This window comes from Hyalella azteca, unplaced genomic scaffold (genome assembly GCF_000764305.2).
Source record: "Hyalella azteca isolate HAZT.00-mixed unplaced genomic scaffold, Hazt_2.0.2 contig16984, whole genome shotgun sequence".
In the NCBI taxonomy this organism is placed as follows: domain Eukaryota; kingdom Metazoa; phylum Arthropoda; class Malacostraca; order Amphipoda; family Hyalellidae; genus Hyalella; species Hyalella azteca.
In genome coordinates this window covers 375,211-395,033 of record NW_025946787.1, presented here as the reverse complement: position 1 = coordinate 395,033, position 19,823 = coordinate 375,211, and the positions used below count along the sequence as shown (strand labels likewise).

Genomic DNA, 19,823 nt, shown 5'->3' with positions numbered 1-19,823 from the left:
TCGTTATGTCTCGTTAAAATGGCTGTAAATTCCGGGAAATTTTAAGGTACCTATTTTAACCGGGACGTCTCGTCTCGTCTCGGTATCGTCCCGGAATTCCAACGGAAGGCTGAAAATTGTCCCGGTTTTTATTGCGAACCGGGACAGAGCCTGTTGTCTCGTCTCGTCTCGTCTCGGATTAAAAAAAATACCAAACGCAGGAGTCTAATCCACAGTGATCCACTAACTGCCAAAATTAAATACCTTATCAAACAAACACTGACTTGTATTCTCAAAAGAAACACATCATGCATTTATATTAGAATTAATCATAAATCATCTAGTTTAACATATTAATCATAAATCAGAGAGACAGAGCTGGGCACTGGGCAGCACTACTTTGAAATGTAGTAGCCACTACTGCTACCCCTACATGCTCTAAATGTAGCGACTAGCGGGTGCTACCACTACTGCTACAATTGCCTTAATTTAGCACAGCTACCGCTACAATTGCTTAAATGAAGCTTTGCTAGTGCTACTGAAAATGAAGCAGTCGCTACATATATTGCACTACTGCCCACCTCTAGTAACAACTAACATGTTGACAATAGTAAGTAGTAACAGGCAGAGGTTGACAACATTACACCAAAATCTTTCATACTGTTTTTTTGTATTTTATATTATGTATGTGTCATGCTGGTTTTTAAGTAATATTTAATAGTTTAATACTATTAAGTAAATCTAAAGGCTTTATCTATAAATGTAGTGGGTGAGCTGTAGTGGCAAAGCCTTTCATCGCTACATAAATATGTAGCGAGTGCTACCGCTGCAATTGCTTAAATGTAGCAGCGCTACCACCACTGAAAATGTAGCAGCTGCTACATGTAGCACGCTTTTGCCCACCTCTGGTTAATTACCAAACAACAATAGATACTACCTACCAAGAAGAGTATGTACAAAATAAAATTTGGAAGTACAGTCATGTGCATCTTTACTGCCTTACATCTTATGTAATCTCATTCTCAAATAATTTTGTCACAAGTATGCACTTCCTGCAAGTCATAACATCATCATTAACCTTATGATAGCGCAAGAATAACTAACATATAATACAACAGATAAAATTAGGCATTATTACATGACACATAATTACAAAGAACATTACACTTATGCTACAACACATTATAACACAACTTTAGCACATGTAATGTTAGGCCTATGTTGTGCAGTGAAATTGGCAAAGGGGATTTCATCAACTGATGATACCTCTATGAATATTAATATTATAATTATTAGATGGGTTTTCATCAGTTTAAGTGTACACAAACTCTTTGCAATCTTTTACTGCTGTTCAAGTACTATGACTGTGTTCATTTCAAACTTTATTGTTTATATTTGTATTATAGCAAATTATTTTTAATTAGTGACCATGCTTAATAGATTCATCAACTACAATTCACTCAGTTGATATAAAAATATTCTAGAAAATATGTAATAGTAAAAATATTTGTATTTGTTTGTTGCTCCATGAACTGGTTTCAGACATTTTATTTCTGCAAATTTTAAGCTTGCCCACATATGGGTTATCAATGAAATAAAAAAAGGAAAATTATGAATACTTGAATTCACCATAATTCCACAAATAAGATTTTCAGGACTAGATCCATTATCAGTGCAAAACTCCAAGTTTAATGAACATTAATACAAGATATTGAATGCCTCTGAAGGATATTAAAGCCTAGAAGACAAAAGAAAAAAGCTACCAAGGGCAAGAAATACTATATACCTATTTCTAGGTTTGTAGGATATTATTTGGATAGTATAAATTTCAAGTAAATGAGAACTGTAAGTAGTGTCAAGACTTAGGTTTTGTATCAAAATGTGCAGAGATTTCAAGATCCCTAAAACTGTGCAACTTGAGTTTAGCCTTAAAGTCTGCAAACTGCTCTTGGACACAATCTGATTTTTTGTTTTGTAGAGAAATCATTGAACATAGAATGTATATTTGTCTTACAGAACATGCAGTCTTATAATTTGTTTATATTTCAGGATAGTATACAGCTGTAGGACAATCTTATAATATTAACCAGATTATAACAATCACGTTGAGTTGCAATGTCTTATGACTATGAGAATTATGAGGAGCCCTTGGCTGGGGGCAACAATGTGGAGTTTTCTGAGAAGTCTATTCGGATGGCGTTTATCAAGTAAGTCTTTTTCCAGCAACTTGGTATTTTCAGCAATGTATACGTAATCACCCAATGCATTATCATATTAGAGTAATTTATATTGTCAGAGATTAAATATTTTTATTTTCTTTTTTATTCTACTCTTTGGAACTCCATGGTTTATGCAGAAATTTTTCTATTCAATATTAATAAATTTACTGCACTAAATTAGAGCTGCATTTTAAATTTAATAACAAAAATCTAATCCAGCTGAACAATTTGTATCTGAATACTACACAGATTATTGAATGAAAAGAAAATTTATATCTCCATTCAATATCAATGTCCCATGCCATGTATATACTCTTCCATTGGTTTTACCCATAATAACAAGACAAATAGGCTAAGCTTCATTAATGTAACCCAAATATATATATATATTTAATTGCATCTTTCATAAGCTGTGACTCCTAAAAAAAATTATTTATTATTATTAGGCTTGAAAGAAGGCTTAATATAGATAGGAAGAAGGATGTGGAGATAGCATTTATTGAAAATGTACGTATATAAATCCTTTAAACTTAAAGGAGCTTCTTGGAAACAGATACTAATTATACATCATGGCTTCAATTCTATCAAAATAGCAAACAATCTTGTCCATATCCAACAGGAAAGTCATGCTGATTTTGATGGCTCAGCTGACTGTTACATTTGGCATCATTGCTATCTTCACCCTGGTCAACGAGGTGCAGCAATATGCAAAGCAGACTCCTGGACTGTTCTGGGGTGCTTTTGTGCTCAGCATTGTGTGCCTCATAAGCCTGGCATGCTGTGGCAACCTGAGACGGCGACATCCTCATAACATCATCTTCTTGGGAGTCTTCACAGTGAGTCAGCTCTGTAATTCTCATAAAAAGGTTACAAAATTACTCAATCATTGTAAACCTGTTCCCTGTTTTTGTCAGGCTTGTTAGCCCAATATGTGTACAAAGTTCCTTGGATTATCAATAAATATCTGATGTAGCTGATGTCAGATAATATGGCTGTGTTGCTGTACAGGTTTGTGAAGGATTTGTGCTGGGCTGCGCAAGTGCAAGCTTCACCACAAATGAGATCATGATGGCTGTTGGCATATGTGTGGTTGTCACGCTGGCCCTCACCCTGTTTGCTTTCCAGACCAAGTGAGTTCTAGCAAGATGAAATCAACTCTTCATCTACTATTTCTGATGATATCCAAGTTTTTAGCGCATTTTCTCATTTATGGAAAAAAGGCGCTATTGTGCTCGTCATGTCTGTCCGTCTGTCCATCCGTGACCACATTTTCATCAATGAGAAAATGCGCGCTCTGTCACTCACTGCTGTGAGTACTGAGTTATATTTTTTTATGTTTGGGGGTGGGCATCCCTGAGGCATATATTGTATTTCTACTACACTTTATTTGTGTGTTCTCCACAAATATTTCATCAAAATTTATATACGAGGTAAAAATTCTTCTATTGTTAGTATTTAAATCAAACTGTGTCTGTAAGACAAAGTAAAAATGCTTACACTAAAGTGGTCAAAAAATGTCTCAAAAGAATACTGATGTTGAAAAATTAGGTTCCAAATTACGCATTTTAGTGTCAGCGCCTCAAAAAATTAGAATAGCTCAAAGCTTAAAATATTCCATAGAATTAACAATAATTATTATAGAATTCACATGCCTAGAACAGTGAGTTTAATTGAATACCTAATGCTCAGGATCGACTTCACCATGATGGGAGGCTTCCTGTTTGTGGGCCTGATTGTGCTCATGCTCTTTGGGATCCTGACCATATTCTTTCATAATCAGGTTTGTGATAATTATAAACTGATAAGTGCTTCTCAAAAATCATATTAACAAATTCATAATGAATCTTTCATTCCAATGTTTCTCTACACTGTAAAACTAAAATCAAGAATTCCAACCTACAAGTTCTCAAATGGCACCAATTTTGGCCCTCAATGAATTGCGATGCGTTTTTAAAGTTTGAATGTAATTTCTACTTCTAAAGTCATCTTCAGTTCTTAACCATGCATATTGTCAAAATTTCCGATTAGTATAACTGAGAAGACATGAATTATTATGCTCTAGATACTGCGTCTAGCAAATGACGTTATGAACAGATGTAGATGTTGTTGCATTTTAACTGTTTTCCTTTATGAAATTCTATTTAGCAACACCATCCTGCAGATAACTTGAAGGTGTTTATTGGCTCTCACACGACCACGTTTACAGATAACCAACCTTATTTACTCGAGTCTGGGAGCGTTGCTGTTCAGTTTCTACCTGGTGTTCGACATCCAACTCATGATCGGAGGGAACCACAAGTACTCCATCTCCCCTGAAGAATACGTCTTTGCAGCCCTCAACATCTATCTGGACGTGGTCAACCTCTTCATATACATCCTCTCCATCATCGGCAACGCGAGGAACTGAAGAGTTTCACTGCTTATTAGAATGATCTTCATTTCGAGTATTTAGTTATCTTGTGCTTTCAGATCGTTTTCATTATTTTTAAGATATTTTTCCTTGTTTTATATCACTTTTACTTCTCGTTTTTCGGTTGATTTACAAGCCTGATGAGGATTGAGGATAGTTTGTTCAAAAACTATTTACATTTGACGACAAGACAGTTTTACCAGCATTTCCAGTAGTAGAATGTATCGATTACTGGATCAAAGATTCTAACCTACTTTTTCACAGTTTTTTTCAAGTTCATCTAATGTACGTACCAGACTAATTATATATACTTTTTACAAAACGATAATGTTTTGATAATGTTATGTCATTCAGCTTTCTAATACATCAAAACAATTTGCCATCATCACCAATTCATCTCAGGCTGTAAGGAAAACAATAATCCATTATTTTATTTTTTCATTAAGTGAATCAATCTTGACCACATACACCTAGCAATGTTGTCACGAACTTCACACGACTTCCGTTATAGTTCTTAGTTGTCAACCACTTGAAGCTTTTCCGTTTGACCAATATTTATATGTGTGGCCAAGATTACAGGAATCATTGTAGTGCTGTACTTATTGGCTGATATTAGAAATTCAACGCTTCTAAAATATGCTGAAGTGATATGTAGGTTAATGTTGTTTATACTAAGTTATACAAGCAGCTGTGAATCAATCTATAGAAGAAAAAAACATTTCCAAATTTCGTTCGCGTTAAAATGTTTCTTTGACGCGTCTCCAGAACTTGTTTATAGTTCACTAGGACCTTGGTCTTCATTACTCTACCACCTGCTACCCCGTTGCTTTCACGTGCGCTTCGGTTGCTCGGTACTTATATCCTACAACGAAATACAAATGTCAACTGACATAAATTTTGTTTGTGCGAATAAAGCGTGTTGCTAAGCGGTAAGTTGCGATAGATTTTTGTTGTAGATGTTTGCTATCGAAGCCCGATTCTGTATAGAACGTGCTTTGCATAGAATCGGAGAAGCTTCTACTAGCTGTAATATTCTGAACTTCAATCGTTGAGAGACCACTGCACACAATCACGGTCTGTGTAGAAAATTCATCTTGCCCTCTAAGATATCAACGTTGAGCTTACCTGCAATAGCAGTTTAGATGTCCTGTTAACACGAACTAAAATTCGAGAGATAGTTTTACGCCAGCTGAATGTGTTCTCCTAGGCAGCTAAAGGGTGAACTTCAATTTTAGCATATTGGTGTCAATGAACTTGATAAAAGCAAGCACTTGTGCACATTTTAGCGCTCATATTATGGAACAGTATATACGTACTTGTTTACCGTAACTTGGAGTGTGCCTTGCGTTGAAATGGATTCTTGAATTTTCAAGGCAAAAAACTCTCCTAAATATCTAAAAAATATTTTTTTAATTTTTCCAGAAATATCTTTAATTAATGGCTAATACTTTTTATGACTGGGATTGATGCTTCTATGATTTTTGGGCATTTTTGACGACGTGCGCCCGTCAACCTTGACGACTATTGTATTGTGATTACGTCTCCATTGAAGGCAGGAATCTTTCAACTTGCATTGCTCAGCTTGATATTCGGACGAAGCATAGTTGGCCTTAATTTTATTGCCCTACCATAAAGCTGCCTATGTAAGCACGCAATCTCAGAACAGAGTGTCCAGGTTAGGTGGTAGAAATGTCTTTGGATTGCTGCAGTTGCAGCTTTTTAATAGTGTCCAATGAATTAATTCGTACTTATTCGGGGACGGTGGTCTAGGAGTCATCTTCTCAAGTGCAGTGCATTTGGTAGTACGCATGATGTGCACGGTTTGCAGAAATGTACTAAACTTGAATCGAGAATACTACCACGCATAGTTGATGATGGTCTAGCTGGACTGATCGCCCTGGTGAATTGAATGTATTCAATGTGGTTCTATTGCATCGATCGTAATGCCATTCCTTCAATAGTACTTCTTCAGTGGTAATGACACGCTTAATCTAAATACTTCTAATGATTAGAAGTATTTACCATGCGTGCAACACGTGCAATCTCGAGTTTAGCTTCAAAAGTTATTCATAAAACTCCTTTGAAGGATAGGGCATTTTTCTTGCTTTTTCAGATTGGCTTTTATGTTCTTCAAGTTGTTTTAATTTTGCGTTTTACCGCGAACTTGCCAGTCGACAAGATTGCGCATTATTGTTTTGTTCGTCCCATGTGTTCGGCGGTATTTACTTTCCGAAGTTTTCTGAGCTTTTATGACTTAATGTCTTTCTAGAGCATTATTTCTGTATGAAATGTGCACCTGCTGGAATTGCTCTCGTTTCCTACGGATTTTTTGTTGGTAAAGCAAACGCCTTGATGCGTGGAATAAAGCGCGCTTGCTTTTTTAATGTAGACATATTTAGATACACTATTTATTAGCAAGTAATAATGTGCTTAAATATATTAGTTCTTGTAAAATATGTATTTTAAATCCCGATTGTTTTGAAACTTGAATTTCGAGACGTTTCCAGTGTCCTGAATGATATTTATAATTTGCCGATATTATAGTCAACAAGAATGAATGAGGTTATAAATAAACAATTGTGAAACTGGTGTGCTGCTCCTGGCAGCTCTGAGTGAACAAGAATAATGTGACGTCCGTGAGAAACCCCGTGTAATTTTATATAAGATTAATCTTCGAATCGACTATATACATGCTATTGCTCGATCGAGCACTTACTACTCAGCTACGTTCATTGAATGGAAGATATTTTTGGCTGACTTGTCTACATGAAAAAGCTGGGAGACCGGTCGGAAAAGGTGCCGGGAGGTCTTATCGACCCTAGCACGAAGGTAAGAATTTTTTATTTAAGCTGTTTTATCATCATTTTGCAATCTTCTGAGTTGTACCATGAAATTTTCAATGTTTTCTGCATAGATTTGATTTTTAGCCTCATTGTGTCAACCTTATGTTACTATCAGCATCATGACAACAACTTCTGATTTGTCGAGGGCGAAAAGGAATTATAGGCTGATTTTAAATTGTTGATGTAACAAGTATCAGAGAAGCAAAATTTTAAAGGATGAAAAATTAGAAATTCCTCTGACAAATGCAATGTATGGTTCATGCCCTTGCCTAGACCATAATAACGTGATTGAAAACGTGAAAATGCGAAAAAATTGTTATTTTTCGATGCGAAAAAACTGGACATAGCTTGCAAGACGTTAAAAATTATTGCTTGGCCTCTTGAGTAAAATGACCAAAGTTCTAATTCCATATTATTGAAAATTCACCAACTACTTTAAAAGTCATTTAAGCGACTTTCATTCCTAAAAGTCTTAGAAACTCTGTTTGAACCCTGCATTCAATGAGCTTGCGCATTTTTAGCGCATTTTCTCATTTATGGAAAAAATGCACTATTGTGCTCGCCATGTCTGTCCGTCCGTCTGTCTGTCTGTCCGTGACCTCAAGTTTTCGTCGACGAGTAAATGCGCGCTCTGTCACTCATTGCAGTGAGTACTGAGTTATATTTTTTATGAATGTGCAATGCCAATTTGCCATTCCTAGAATAATTCAATTCATTGTTGGTCTATGATGTGAGGTCATAATCAGTGAAGCTATTCACTTGGGCGGTGCCTCTAACAATGGAATTTGACGTGTGTCTTTTATCTGTGGAATTTCGATTGTTCCGATGACTTGTGATAATTGGTTCAGCCTCTGCCTGGTCTCGCTCCTACTGCTTTTAGAAGCCTTGAACCGTCAGGTGTCAGCCGAAAATCAAGAGCGTCAAATATATACTATTATTTTTCTAGCAAGTTGAGATTTAGCTTTTAAATATACGGAACATAATTGTATTATTTTATTTTCAAATTTTTCTGTGCTCGTCAGAAAAATTTGAATGGGATTTCGCGTTCCTAGGGGGATTGTTCCTGAGCGCCCCACCGCTGAACTCGCGGTGTCTGACTGCAGGTCTTAGTTGTGGGGTTAAGTTATTATGTAGGTAGGATTCCTTACATTTCCCTTCTCTGTCTCTCTCGTGCGGGCGGCCGACGTCCCGTGTAAGCGACCTCTTGTTCGAGTGTCTTAGTTTCTGTTGCTTTTCACCTGTCCCTCCTTGTCACTTCGTCTCTTTGAGATGCTAACGCTGCTTCTTTCGAGCCAGCTTCAGCGGGCTGGACATCTGAGACCTTCCGCCCCTTGTGGGTGATGAATAGTTGAGACCTTCCACCTCTATGGTAATGTTCATCTTGACTTTCGGTGCGAGATAGCTAAATAGCTGAAGCGCTAGTAAACTTTTGGCCACTAAACTAACTAAATAACTATTTTCAAATTTCCCAACAACATAAGAACTATTTTATTGAATTTCTTGACCTAATCTAAGGAGTGAAATATGATATTTTGAAATGTCAGGCAAAAATTACGGAGTCAAAGACAAGAGCCGCGTGTCTAAATCGCCAAATCGGTTCAGTTCTCGACCTGTCACCCAAAATAAACCTGAAGATGAACAATTTAGTACTCGCGATGTATCTACTAAAGTTGACCCTGGATTAGAAAAAGGGTGTACAGCTAGCATTTTCCAAGAGATATTCGTCTCCGACACCTCCGACGCCGCGCGAGATCTCACCAAGAAAGTGACCAGAAGCAACTCTTCGCCGTCGCTTCTTGCGTCTAGTGAGTTTAAATACCATTTATACGCCAAGTGACTGGTTCTTTCTTTGACCTGCAATAAAAATTCTAATTTTTTCTGTACACGAGATTTCCGATCTCGGTTTGAAGTTATTTTTAAATTGCATTCCCTCAGCGTAGAGGACGAAATGTTCTGTAATTTTCCTAAACAACGTTGCGTTTTAATGAGAGCGAAAATGTCCTTGATGATTGAATAAGTTTTTCGTTCCTCAGAAGAAAATAAAGCTATAAGTGTAATGAATGATTATTTTGTTCAACTGTTATGTTCTCCCATTTTTCGTATCATGATCAACAAATCGTGCTTTTTCTGTTACTTTTGTTAATTCAGGAGAAATTTTCGTCTCCGAAGCAGCATTGGATTCATCGAGTTACGAAACTCTACATGAGCAAGAGAATGAGACGCCTCCTGAACCTTCTGATAATTATCGCGATCAAACACCGACTAAAAAAGGCTTGGATTATCTGGTAGTTCCAGTAGAATTCCACGGCGATCAGGCTTCGGCCGTCCGCAGTTCAGCCTCCGGACCCAAGCACCCTGACGATGGTATCAAGGAAGCTCCTGCAAGCGACTGTTCGGAAGCGTCGCCAGCTCCGGGGATGTCTGTTCGCTACCGCAGATTTGCTTCAGGTTAATATTATCTTTATTAGCATTGAAAAACGTTTGTATAATTCTTAAGATTAATTTAGGTGCAAAACAGTAAGTAGGATGTACCGAAAGTCGAACATGGGAAAATATAAACTGCATTTACCTCTGACGCTTTATTACGCGTTTACCCAGTTTTAATGATTAATAGTATTAATTTTTTACGTTAATATACCTGGCATCATGCGTTTTGTGTTTTATAATGTTCAATCTTCATTTTGATCTGTTCGAATAATTGAATTCCTCATTACACAATTCAAAAATCAACTAATCTTTTTTTTTTTGCTTTTTTAAGTTAGTGAACGTGAGATGCGTTCCAAGTCCCCGCTTCAGAGTCGCTCTTTTGCAATGAAAGTCGGTAAGATAAATTATTTTACATGAACTTTTCATATTATATTTATTCACATGATTTATTTTTGCCATAATTTGACACATGAACAACGTATCAGAAGTCATGCAGTCTTTTTGATTCTTTCACCAATTGCTTCAGTTCAATTTAATTTGTTATGAAAGTTTTGGATTCCATCGATACTCGCTCGCGTTCTTACGTGGCAATTTAAATTTTCAGTAAATAGCAATCCTCACTGCTTTTTAATAGTTGTTATCACTGTGCTTAAACCCTGCATTTATTTGGCTTATTGAAAATAATTATAGTTCTTTTACCGGCTCAGCTTTAATTTTTTTATCTTTGCCTACTATTGAAGTATTAAGTCACGAAAAGTACAAGAATCGGCAACAGGCCACCTCAGGCCTACTCTTTAGCGCCAACATCACTATGATATGTTATGTTATTGAAACCTTTTGACCTGACTAGATTATTACTTGCCTCTTCGTCATTTTTTATCATCGTCACGACTGCGGTAGTTTAACTCTCGTAAATTAGTCCAATTAATCACTGACAGCAGACATGGCTGTTTTGAACTTTCAATGCTCGTACTAAAAAATTAATGTACGAAAATCGTTGAAGGATGTTCTTGGAGAGGGATTGATGAAAAATAATACGTTATGATTTTATTTTTAATGTTATTATATGTATACGACACTGCAGAGAGGGGGCGTGAGGTGGTAGCCGTGATGGGTGCTGGTGACTACGGCACTGCGCTCGCCATTCGCCTGCGCAACGCAGGCTACCACGTGCTGCTCCTCACCAGGGTTACCAACCTCACGCGGTGGGCACTGGCTCCTGTTAATTAACATAACATAACATAATGATGTCGGCGCTGAAATGTAGGCCTGATGTGGCCTGTCGCCGATTCTTTTCCTTTTCGTGCCTTGTTCATAGATCTAAACTCGTTACTTTGATGTATGCGGTTACTCCCTACATTATTTACAGGCCTTAATCTACGGACATCATTCCTACTAATTACTTGTCCTCCATCTCCTCTGACTGTCCTTGAGCAGCCGGTGTTGTCTTGGCAGCTTTGGAATTAGAACTAATGAGATTCTTTACTCCCTGTTTGGGACTTTAGCATCCTAGTCTCTTGAGCATTTAGTGCATCTAGTTCACTGCATCACATATTATATGTATCCAATACATCTAAAACCATTATTTTGTTTGAAAATACAATACGTGCCACTATAAATTGCTATAAATATAATACTCGTCTATGCCTGTAAATTAGCAGTAGGCTACTGAAATAAACGTATCTTTCTTTCCAGAATACGTCTCAACGAGTTAGGCTACTCCGTGCTGGAGCCTCGCAAAGTAACTGAGGGCGATCAGTCGGTGGAAGACGCGTCTGCTGACGCTGATGAACCTTCGGACGGTGAATATTGTTTTGAACCTGGGCAGGGTGGCCCAGTGTTTACAGTTCAGAGTATCAAGATGGCGCAGAGAGGCGCGGGTTTGATCCCAGCTCTGTGCGCCAGTTTCTGGCCAGAATCGGCAAGGAGGCCGGGTGGTTAAGCGAAGCAAATTTGAAGCAGTGAGTTGCGCGTTCGAGACCGCAACAAGCTGTGAATATTCTGCGATGTTAAAATTTTCGACAGGTCTACGGCCTAATAAAAGCGGAAACCGCTATTATTATTATTATTATTGAAAATGGTCATAAAGGTTATAAAAATTGCATGATAATTCATTCAGGGTATGAGCTGTGTTGCATTTCTCTCCTTGATCGACCTCTAAAATATTTACTGCTCTAAATTGAGATCAGTGGATAAATGTATGGAAAATTTACTTCATTCAAACATGTTCCTTAGCTACATTATTGATTCAAGCAAAGGCATCATTGAGGTTAGGACATGAAATAGTAAATGAATATGTTAGTAATGACGATACCAATGAGTTTTAAATATATTTATCAAATGATGATATATACGTTTGTATTTTAATTACTCTAACTTACACACTTAAGCCGCTTCTAGACTCTCAAAATTATAACTTAAATCACAATATTGCGCAATAATATTGAGCGTCTAATGGCTGCTGGAATCCTGTTTTCGGTTCTGACGAAGGCGTGATCGAAGTGGTCACTCGTCATGACGGGCTGGCGAGGGCGAGCGTCGTCTTCGTGACGGTAGCGAACCGCGACTTTTCGCGTCGTCTGCTACGTCTACTTAGGAATAAGATCCTCGTCGACGTCAGCAACAGGTGATAAATTTTTGATGCGAAATCAAATATTTATATCGCATCTCCATCTGCACAATCATATTTTGTTGTCCTGGTATTCTTTAAGACACACAGTGTAATCTAAATAAATGTTGGGCTAGCTCGTCAAATTTTTTTTTACTTCTACCAGTAAGTCAGAATTCAGTAAGAAATGAATTAGTTGGCAGAAAAAAACTTTAATTTTATTCAGCATTTATTCAGGGCAGCAGTCTTTCTAGTCCTAAGCTCATCAGCTTCAAAGACGTCGGCGGTTCCACTCCCAAAGCCTGTAGCAGGCCATTTTCACCACCTCCTTGGAGCGCTTGTCTAAGACTACCTCAGTCAATGTCATGTAGAGTATAGTTGTATATCCAGTAAGCAAATGGATTTTCGTCTCATTTAGATTTATCAAAATATTATCGTTTTGTAACAAAACTTCACTCGCCACATCCAACCTGTAACTTCTCGAAAGGGGCTACACTGACCGCAAGACTCCTGCATGTAGAATTTACTAAGCCTAGCAATAGCATAAGTAATATCCTCCAGGGATATTATCACGCCTCCAGGGAAGGGCAAACCCAGCATTTCAGCTACTTTATCAAAATGCTTATTTTTAGCTACTCTCCAACCGAATCATCTATAGACTTGGTCTCATTTGGACGTCGATTTGGACCATCAGGATCCCAAGCAAGAGTGGTGTCAGCCCTAGCAACGCCGAAGAGCTGCAGGCTCTCGTTCCATCTTCGGCGGTGGTGAAGTCCTTGAATACGATCTCTGCGTGGTCGCTGCTCTGGCGCACTAAGCTTATACCTAAGCAAGTGAGTTTCTAGAACCTATGTAGTTTTTTATTTGCTAGTATAATTTCAATTACTTGAAGAACAGGCGTGTCTCGTTCCCTTCGGTATTAACCAACTTCTCGTTGATGCAAACTCTTAAGTTTCTAGAGCTTTCTATTGTCATCGCCATGCAGCAAATATTAACTTAATGTAGCACTATTTAACTTTTGATATTAAATATCAAGCTTCGTCCATTTTTATACTCGTAATGATTTTTTTTTTATACTCGTAATGATTTTTTTTATACTCGTATCGATTTTTTTATACTCGTATTGATTTTTTTATACTCGTAATGATTTTTTTATACTCGTAATAATTTCCCAAAAGAACCCAACGTGTGGAGACGCTGCGTGGGCGGTGCAAACGGTGCAGAACATCCTACGTGAGGCGAGCCTCCCGTGCACCCGCGCGGGGAGGCTCTGCAACGCTGCAAAGCTGGAGGGCCTCCCGCTCACCTTCTTCCCTGAAGCGCAGGTGGCCATGGGCATCATCACGGCCGTGGTCACCTTCTTCACCATCCTCAACCTCTTCCGGTAGCCGACTCGTGCGAGGTTATGGTGCTGTCCAAAACATACGGTAGCTTAGTTCTCAATTAAAGTAGAGGTATAGCTGATGGTTTTCTTCAGTAACAAAAGGCTCGACTTAAAATTGTAACATGATGTTTGTATCTACCAAGCATATTACTGGTCAACGATTGATTTGAAGGCCAGGCATGACGACTTATTCTGCAGTGTATAATGTTTCAATTGCTTCCAAGTTGCCTTTAATTCCATACTTTCATAGTTCTCTGTAACTGGAATGCGGTTCAGGTCTATGAATTTTTTTCAGCAATCAACTTTGTCCCCTTATGGCCAACCCTGAAACTTCTGTGTCTGATCTCTTCGAGAACTTCCTGCTCGACAACACGTTGCTAGGATGCGGACAGTCAGCCATCATGTTGCTGACGCTCACATACCTTCCAGGTGACCGACGCTATTTGTCACAGCACTTCAGCGACATCCGTTGTGCTTCATAATACAAATGTATAGCATAATTGAACTGTGAATGCCTGAATGCTTATGGGCAATACACGAATGAATGATCAGTGATCGAGAAATAAATAAATCTTGACTGGGACTTGAAGGCACATGCTTTTGGCAGGTTGATCCAATCGAGCTTCAAATAGATGGCAGCTGTATGGGATCTTTCTCCCGGAGTACCTCAATGACTTAACTGAAAGGAGTATCAGAACTCTGAAATCACAAGCATTGACGAATTACTTGCATTAACAGTACTCGGTTTATGTAGCAAAAGGAAAGAATGTTAACTGACAAGCCACGTGTATATCTTACCATTCAATGCAAGTTAGACTTAGTAGATAGATTCTTTTCGGAAAATTGAGATAATCAGTACACTGCGTGATCTTTCTTATCAAGGGATTCTTTCAAAGCAAAATCAAAATAAGAACATCAACGAAGTTTAATCGGAACTCCAGAAAAAAAATTTTTTCATACTAAAGCGAAATTGAAAAACTTCATATCGCAAAAATTGCATCTATTTCTGAAGGATAAACCTCATAGTGAAAACTATATTAATTTTATTATGCGCACATCTATGTGAGTGAGTATGTATAATTTTGAGCAGCATTTAATCTATCACATTTTGATATCGTTTACTAGAACAATGTTCTATTTGTAATCTTGTACCTCAGGCGTGCTGGCAGCTTACCTGCAGCTCTTGAGAGGAACCAAGTACCAGCCGTTCCCTGCATTCCTGGACGCGTGGCTGAGAGCCAGGAAATATTTGGGCTTGGCTGCTGCTATGATCATCTTCCTTCACGTGAGATGATAAATGTCACGGGGAGATAATTCCGTACACAACCATACAAGTTTTTACCATAGTTAGATAGACTATGTGCAACTTATCCACTTATGTGCAACTTATCCACGCGACAACATTTCTTCTCGCTTCGAGTCACTGACATGTGGAAAAGCCTCCCTGAAGATATTGTTGACGCTCCGAGTATGAACGCGTTCAAGAACAGACTAGACAAGGCCATGCAGGAGCATATGTTTAGTCTTAAAATGCCTCGTACCCTACGGAACAACTGATATCTAGAAGCGATTTTAAATCTACCGTCCGTTGAAAAGATCTGATCAAAAGGCCAGTCTAGCCAAGAAAAGCACAAGAATCGGCGACAGGCCTATCCAGGCCTATTCTCTAATGCCGAAGATACTATACTATACTATACTATGTGCTCCCTGACACAGTCATAGACTATGTGCTCCCATTAATGATCTAGCCTCTTCTATTGCTACCATGATGTCATTGGGAACAAAATAATATTTTGGGTGGAAGTTGAGTCTGAAATTACTAATCACTAACAGGTTAATTGTTTTCCCTGGTTTTGCCAGAGTCGTTCAAAATTATTTTTAAATAAGCCAAAAAGTGAAACCCCAGAGGCAGAACGAACCAAACCCCAATGGTTTGCAGAGACAAGAAGAATTTCTTTGCCCCAAAGAATAAATACCAGCCACAACTATTTGCACTTAACAACCAGACTTAACAACAAAAATTTATATTTTTAATTTTTTTATTTCTTTCAGATGCTGACGGTGATCTTATCGGGATCGGCAGGTTTAGACTTACTGAGATCAAACCTGCAGTGGATGTATCCGACCGCTCTGGGCTTGGGTAACCTGATTGACAAAAACTTTCATTATAATTAACTTTCCTATGCGGATTTAAACAAATTAAAATCCATCACCTATTTATTAGCCTTGTCAGTGATGTTCAAATTTATAATGTGTGCAGCAAATCCCAACAGATCTTTGATCAATTTATCAGCAACCAAATACTGTGTTGTCTTACCTGAATAATTTCTAAAAAATTTGCCTATAATTATACCTCCACGTTTCCCAGTTCCCGCTCTTTCAATGTGATAAAACGGCAAATGATTTAAATAAAAAAATCGAAATTTTGCGTTTGTAGGAGCCATTGGCGTATTGCTGCTGTTGATGCAGAGCGTATTCTCGATCCCTGGTGTGAGCGATCAGCTGTCGTGGTCAGAAAGCCAGTTTGTTTTTAGTCGACTTGGATGGCTTGCCTACATCGTTGGATGCTCTCATGTCGTCCTTATGGAATGGAATGATTTGCTGAACTTCACATCTTCGAGGCAGTGTTACGTGCTCATACAAGGAAGTCAGGTTAGACAATTCTGCAATTACATCAACGTATAGCTGAAGGCAGGTAAGAAGATTGTAAAATTCCATCAACATAGCGTGCTTTCAGGTCAGAAGTATATCAAGTTATATCCATTATATGCTGCTGTGCACTATGTTTCTGAGAAATGTTTCAACTTACAGCCATTTGCTGAAAATTCGCAGCAGCGATATTTTGATTGAAGAGACAAGACTTACGATGCAGTTGCATGTGATCGGGTAAATTTGATTTGTGATTTAACACAAATTTGCAATTTGAATTTATCTAGCTTTGCTGTGCAAAATAATATGAACGCGAACTAAGAGACGATTGTTTGTTCCACTTATTATAGATTGTGATGATGGCGGCAGCATTGACTGTTGCATTGAAAGTGCTACTCCTGCCGTTCGACTGGCGACTCACTGCAATCCGCAGAGGAGAAGGCAATCGCACACGCTCCAGAAAAACAAAACCAAGGAAGGAAAGAATGGCGGACCCGCATAGTTCTATCGTATAAATATTGAAAGTCAACATGAAGCCACGACAATTTACAAGAGAAAAAATTGATGCGAGACGGAAATGCCATACCACTATGAAATTATGTGATTCGCCACAAAACTATAACTGTAGATTAATAATTTCTATAGATTAATTATTTCGTTCTGAGTGCGAGTTTACTCTCAGTGTACGCTTCATGAGAAGCATTCGTTAAATTCGGGAATGAAAATGTAAGAAAATTCTGGATGAAATTCCCATCGTATTTTCACACAAGACTAAATTCCGTGCTCCTAGCATTTGTAGCCACGTAAAACTACTATTCATTTTTACAATCATGTCATATTTAAAATATGCAACGATACAAATTTGATTCTTTACAGTTTGGCTTGCATCAAATTATTGTAATTACTTCGCCAAGAATTGCACCACCCAATAAATTTACGCTATTTGATGATGACGAAGCTTAATTCTTAATTAAGTTTATTTATTGTGGCTCAGATCAGGCATGAATTTAACTTCAGCCGACAGGTTATGGGCGGCACAAGATGTAAAATGGCCAAAGCCAATAAAAAAAGCACTACATTTTATTTTTGGTTGATGAAATTGCATTGAATTAGGATAAAAATACTCGTGTGAATGGAATTCCTGTGTATAATTAAGCAGAAGCACACATACGCACGCTGAATAGCGCTTCTACCATAGTTAGCCACCCATTGATTGGAACCAAATTTGAATGATAAACTTGGTGACTCATAACTCGTATATGTATAGCTTGGTGACTCATTTAGGTGATGTAATAAAACTCTGTCGTAGAGCAACACGCACTCTAAGGCGAATGCAACAAGGAAACCGTCAATAAGTTTAAGCTTTTAGTCAGAAAATGACATTGCAATGCATAGAAAACACGATCGCCTTTCGAAATTTATTTTATTTGCATCATATTGATATAATTTTGCGCGTGGCAATCTCACTCGAGGAAGCCAGCACATGTGCAGGGTGCTCATTCAGCTCTGAACGAGCATCTGAACACTACATTTAAATTTACTAGGGCAATCCTTGCAATTTTCACACGCAACTACTCAGTAATTCAGTCTTGACTACAAAATCTTGTAAAATGCATTTGAACGAAGCTTGAGTTTTCATAGAACTTCATGTCGTTGGTGATGTCATAAAAACTTGGATTAGAAAAAACTATGGTTGTATCAACCTCTGGGTTTCTGGATCTGCATCGATGAAAGTCGTCGTTCTTCACTATTGACACTTCTTCAATATAATAAATTATGTATGGTGAGAGATAACATTTCTCACTATTGATACTTTGTCGCAAAAAAATTATGTATGGGGAGAGAGAGCCATGATTTCTCACAATTGACTGTTAGTGGATCAAATAAATTATCCATGCCAGAACGATCTCAAGAAACGGAAGCATGTTCTGGGCGGTCGCAAGTCCACTATTACTACTTACTTTATCCCGTCTGCACATAGCTTGCATGTCATAAAAGCTAAAAATACTGGAATAAGATGTAGCTTTTAGAGAAGGATTAAAAATTTTGCATGTACCCTCTAATGTACATAGGGCGTTTTCATTCCCACGAGAAAAATGAAGGATAACCTTGATGAAGGAAGTGTAAGTGTCGGATATCTTAGCCAAGTCACAACTGAACACAAGCGCAATACAAGAGCAGTATTACGAAGCTAGCTTCTTCCTGTAGCCTAATTAGAGACCTAGAATTAATGTTCTTACATCATATCACCCATAACATCAACAACATAACGTCAATTTCATAAAATATACAATTTAAACAAACGCGCGTACCAAACGCTGCATATACTCTTACTATTTACAATGAATACTTGCATTATATTCCGTACAGTGCCAGGACTATCATCTGGTGGCAGGGGAGCCACATGTCGGGCTAAACAATTGCATAAATTTTAATAGATTTGTCAACTTTATGCGCCCAAAATTGAAAATTACGTCCTCGACAATTTTTTTCTCTTTATTTCATGTACCCGAACGACTCATTATTTGTAATCACACAATCGATAACGAATAGGCAGGTTATACATATAATGCTTCTACATCAAGACCAAAAAAAATTATTCCTGTACTGTCAGTACAGTAATTGTACAGTAATTTTCCCCCGAAATAAAGAACCCAAGGGAATAAGATTCTTTGATACATTTGAGCTAAAAAAGTTTTAAAAAATTTCTAATACGATCATCACAAACACCACACTTCAAAAGCGATGATTAATAATACTTTCAGCATTTATATTATCCGTGCATTAACTACTTTACTCATATTAATCGCAACAAAATACAAAAGAATTCGTAGACACATGGCAATTTAAAAAATTACACGAGATACAGCAATTCAAAACTATGAATTTACCATTTAGTACTACCATTCTGTAGTAGAATTTCATTATAATTGACAATTTTCAACGTGCTACCTAAATTTCTTAATTCGATGACTGCAATCAGTGTTTAATTGAATAGAAATTAAAGCGAGAAATTTGAGTCAAATTTGAGCGTACGAGCAATGCAATTTTCGAAGACCGTCGCTACAGCGCTACTCTACGCGTTGTTATGAGCGCATCTACATGAAGGGATAGATAATGAGACAAGGGCCCATACTTTCAAAAAATGTAGGAGATCGTAAGTCCAGCAGCCAATCATTGATGGCCACGCAAGCAAAATCCACCAATCATAGACAAGAAAATAGAGCGTAAGTACTTACGTTCACTTAGCGAGTTTTGAAAGTATGGCCCCTGCACCTAATCTGGCATGGCTACTGCTACTTAA

At 37.8% G+C, this 19,823-nt stretch overlaps 2 protein-coding genes across 2 annotated transcripts; both read left to right on the top strand.

Annotated features, from left to right (window-relative positions):
* The first annotated feature begins 1,999 nt into the window (after positions 1-1,999).
* Positions 2,000-7,062, top strand: LOC108678562 (protein lifeguard 1-like). Its single transcript, XM_018167016.2, has 5 exons — positions 2,000-2,186; positions 2,818-3,034; positions 3,207-3,328; positions 3,888-3,978; positions 4,405-7,062. Exons 1-5 carry the CDS (start codon positions 2,095-2,097, stop codon positions 4,603-4,605), a joined length of 723 nt encoding a protein of 240 aa, XP_018022505.1. The 5' UTR covers positions 2,000-2,094; the 3' UTR covers positions 4,606-7,062.
* A 1,903-nt stretch (positions 7,063-8,965) lies between these two features.
* On the top strand, positions 8,966-18,790 carry LOC108678563 (metalloreductase STEAP4-like). Its single transcript, XM_018167017.2, has 13 exons — positions 8,966-9,256; positions 9,600-9,899; positions 10,210-10,272; positions 10,963-11,083; positions 11,574-11,680; positions 12,369-12,504; positions 13,181-13,319; positions 13,665-13,870; positions 14,166-14,299; positions 15,028-15,155; positions 15,923-16,010; positions 16,308-16,522; positions 16,870-18,790. The coding sequence occupies exons 1-13, from the start codon at positions 8,989-8,991 to the stop codon at positions 17,032-17,034; spliced, it is 2,070 nt and encodes a 689-aa protein (XP_018022506.1). The 5' UTR covers positions 8,966-8,988; the 3' UTR covers positions 17,035-18,790.
* The last annotated feature ends 1,033 nt before the right edge of the window (positions 18,791-19,823 follow it).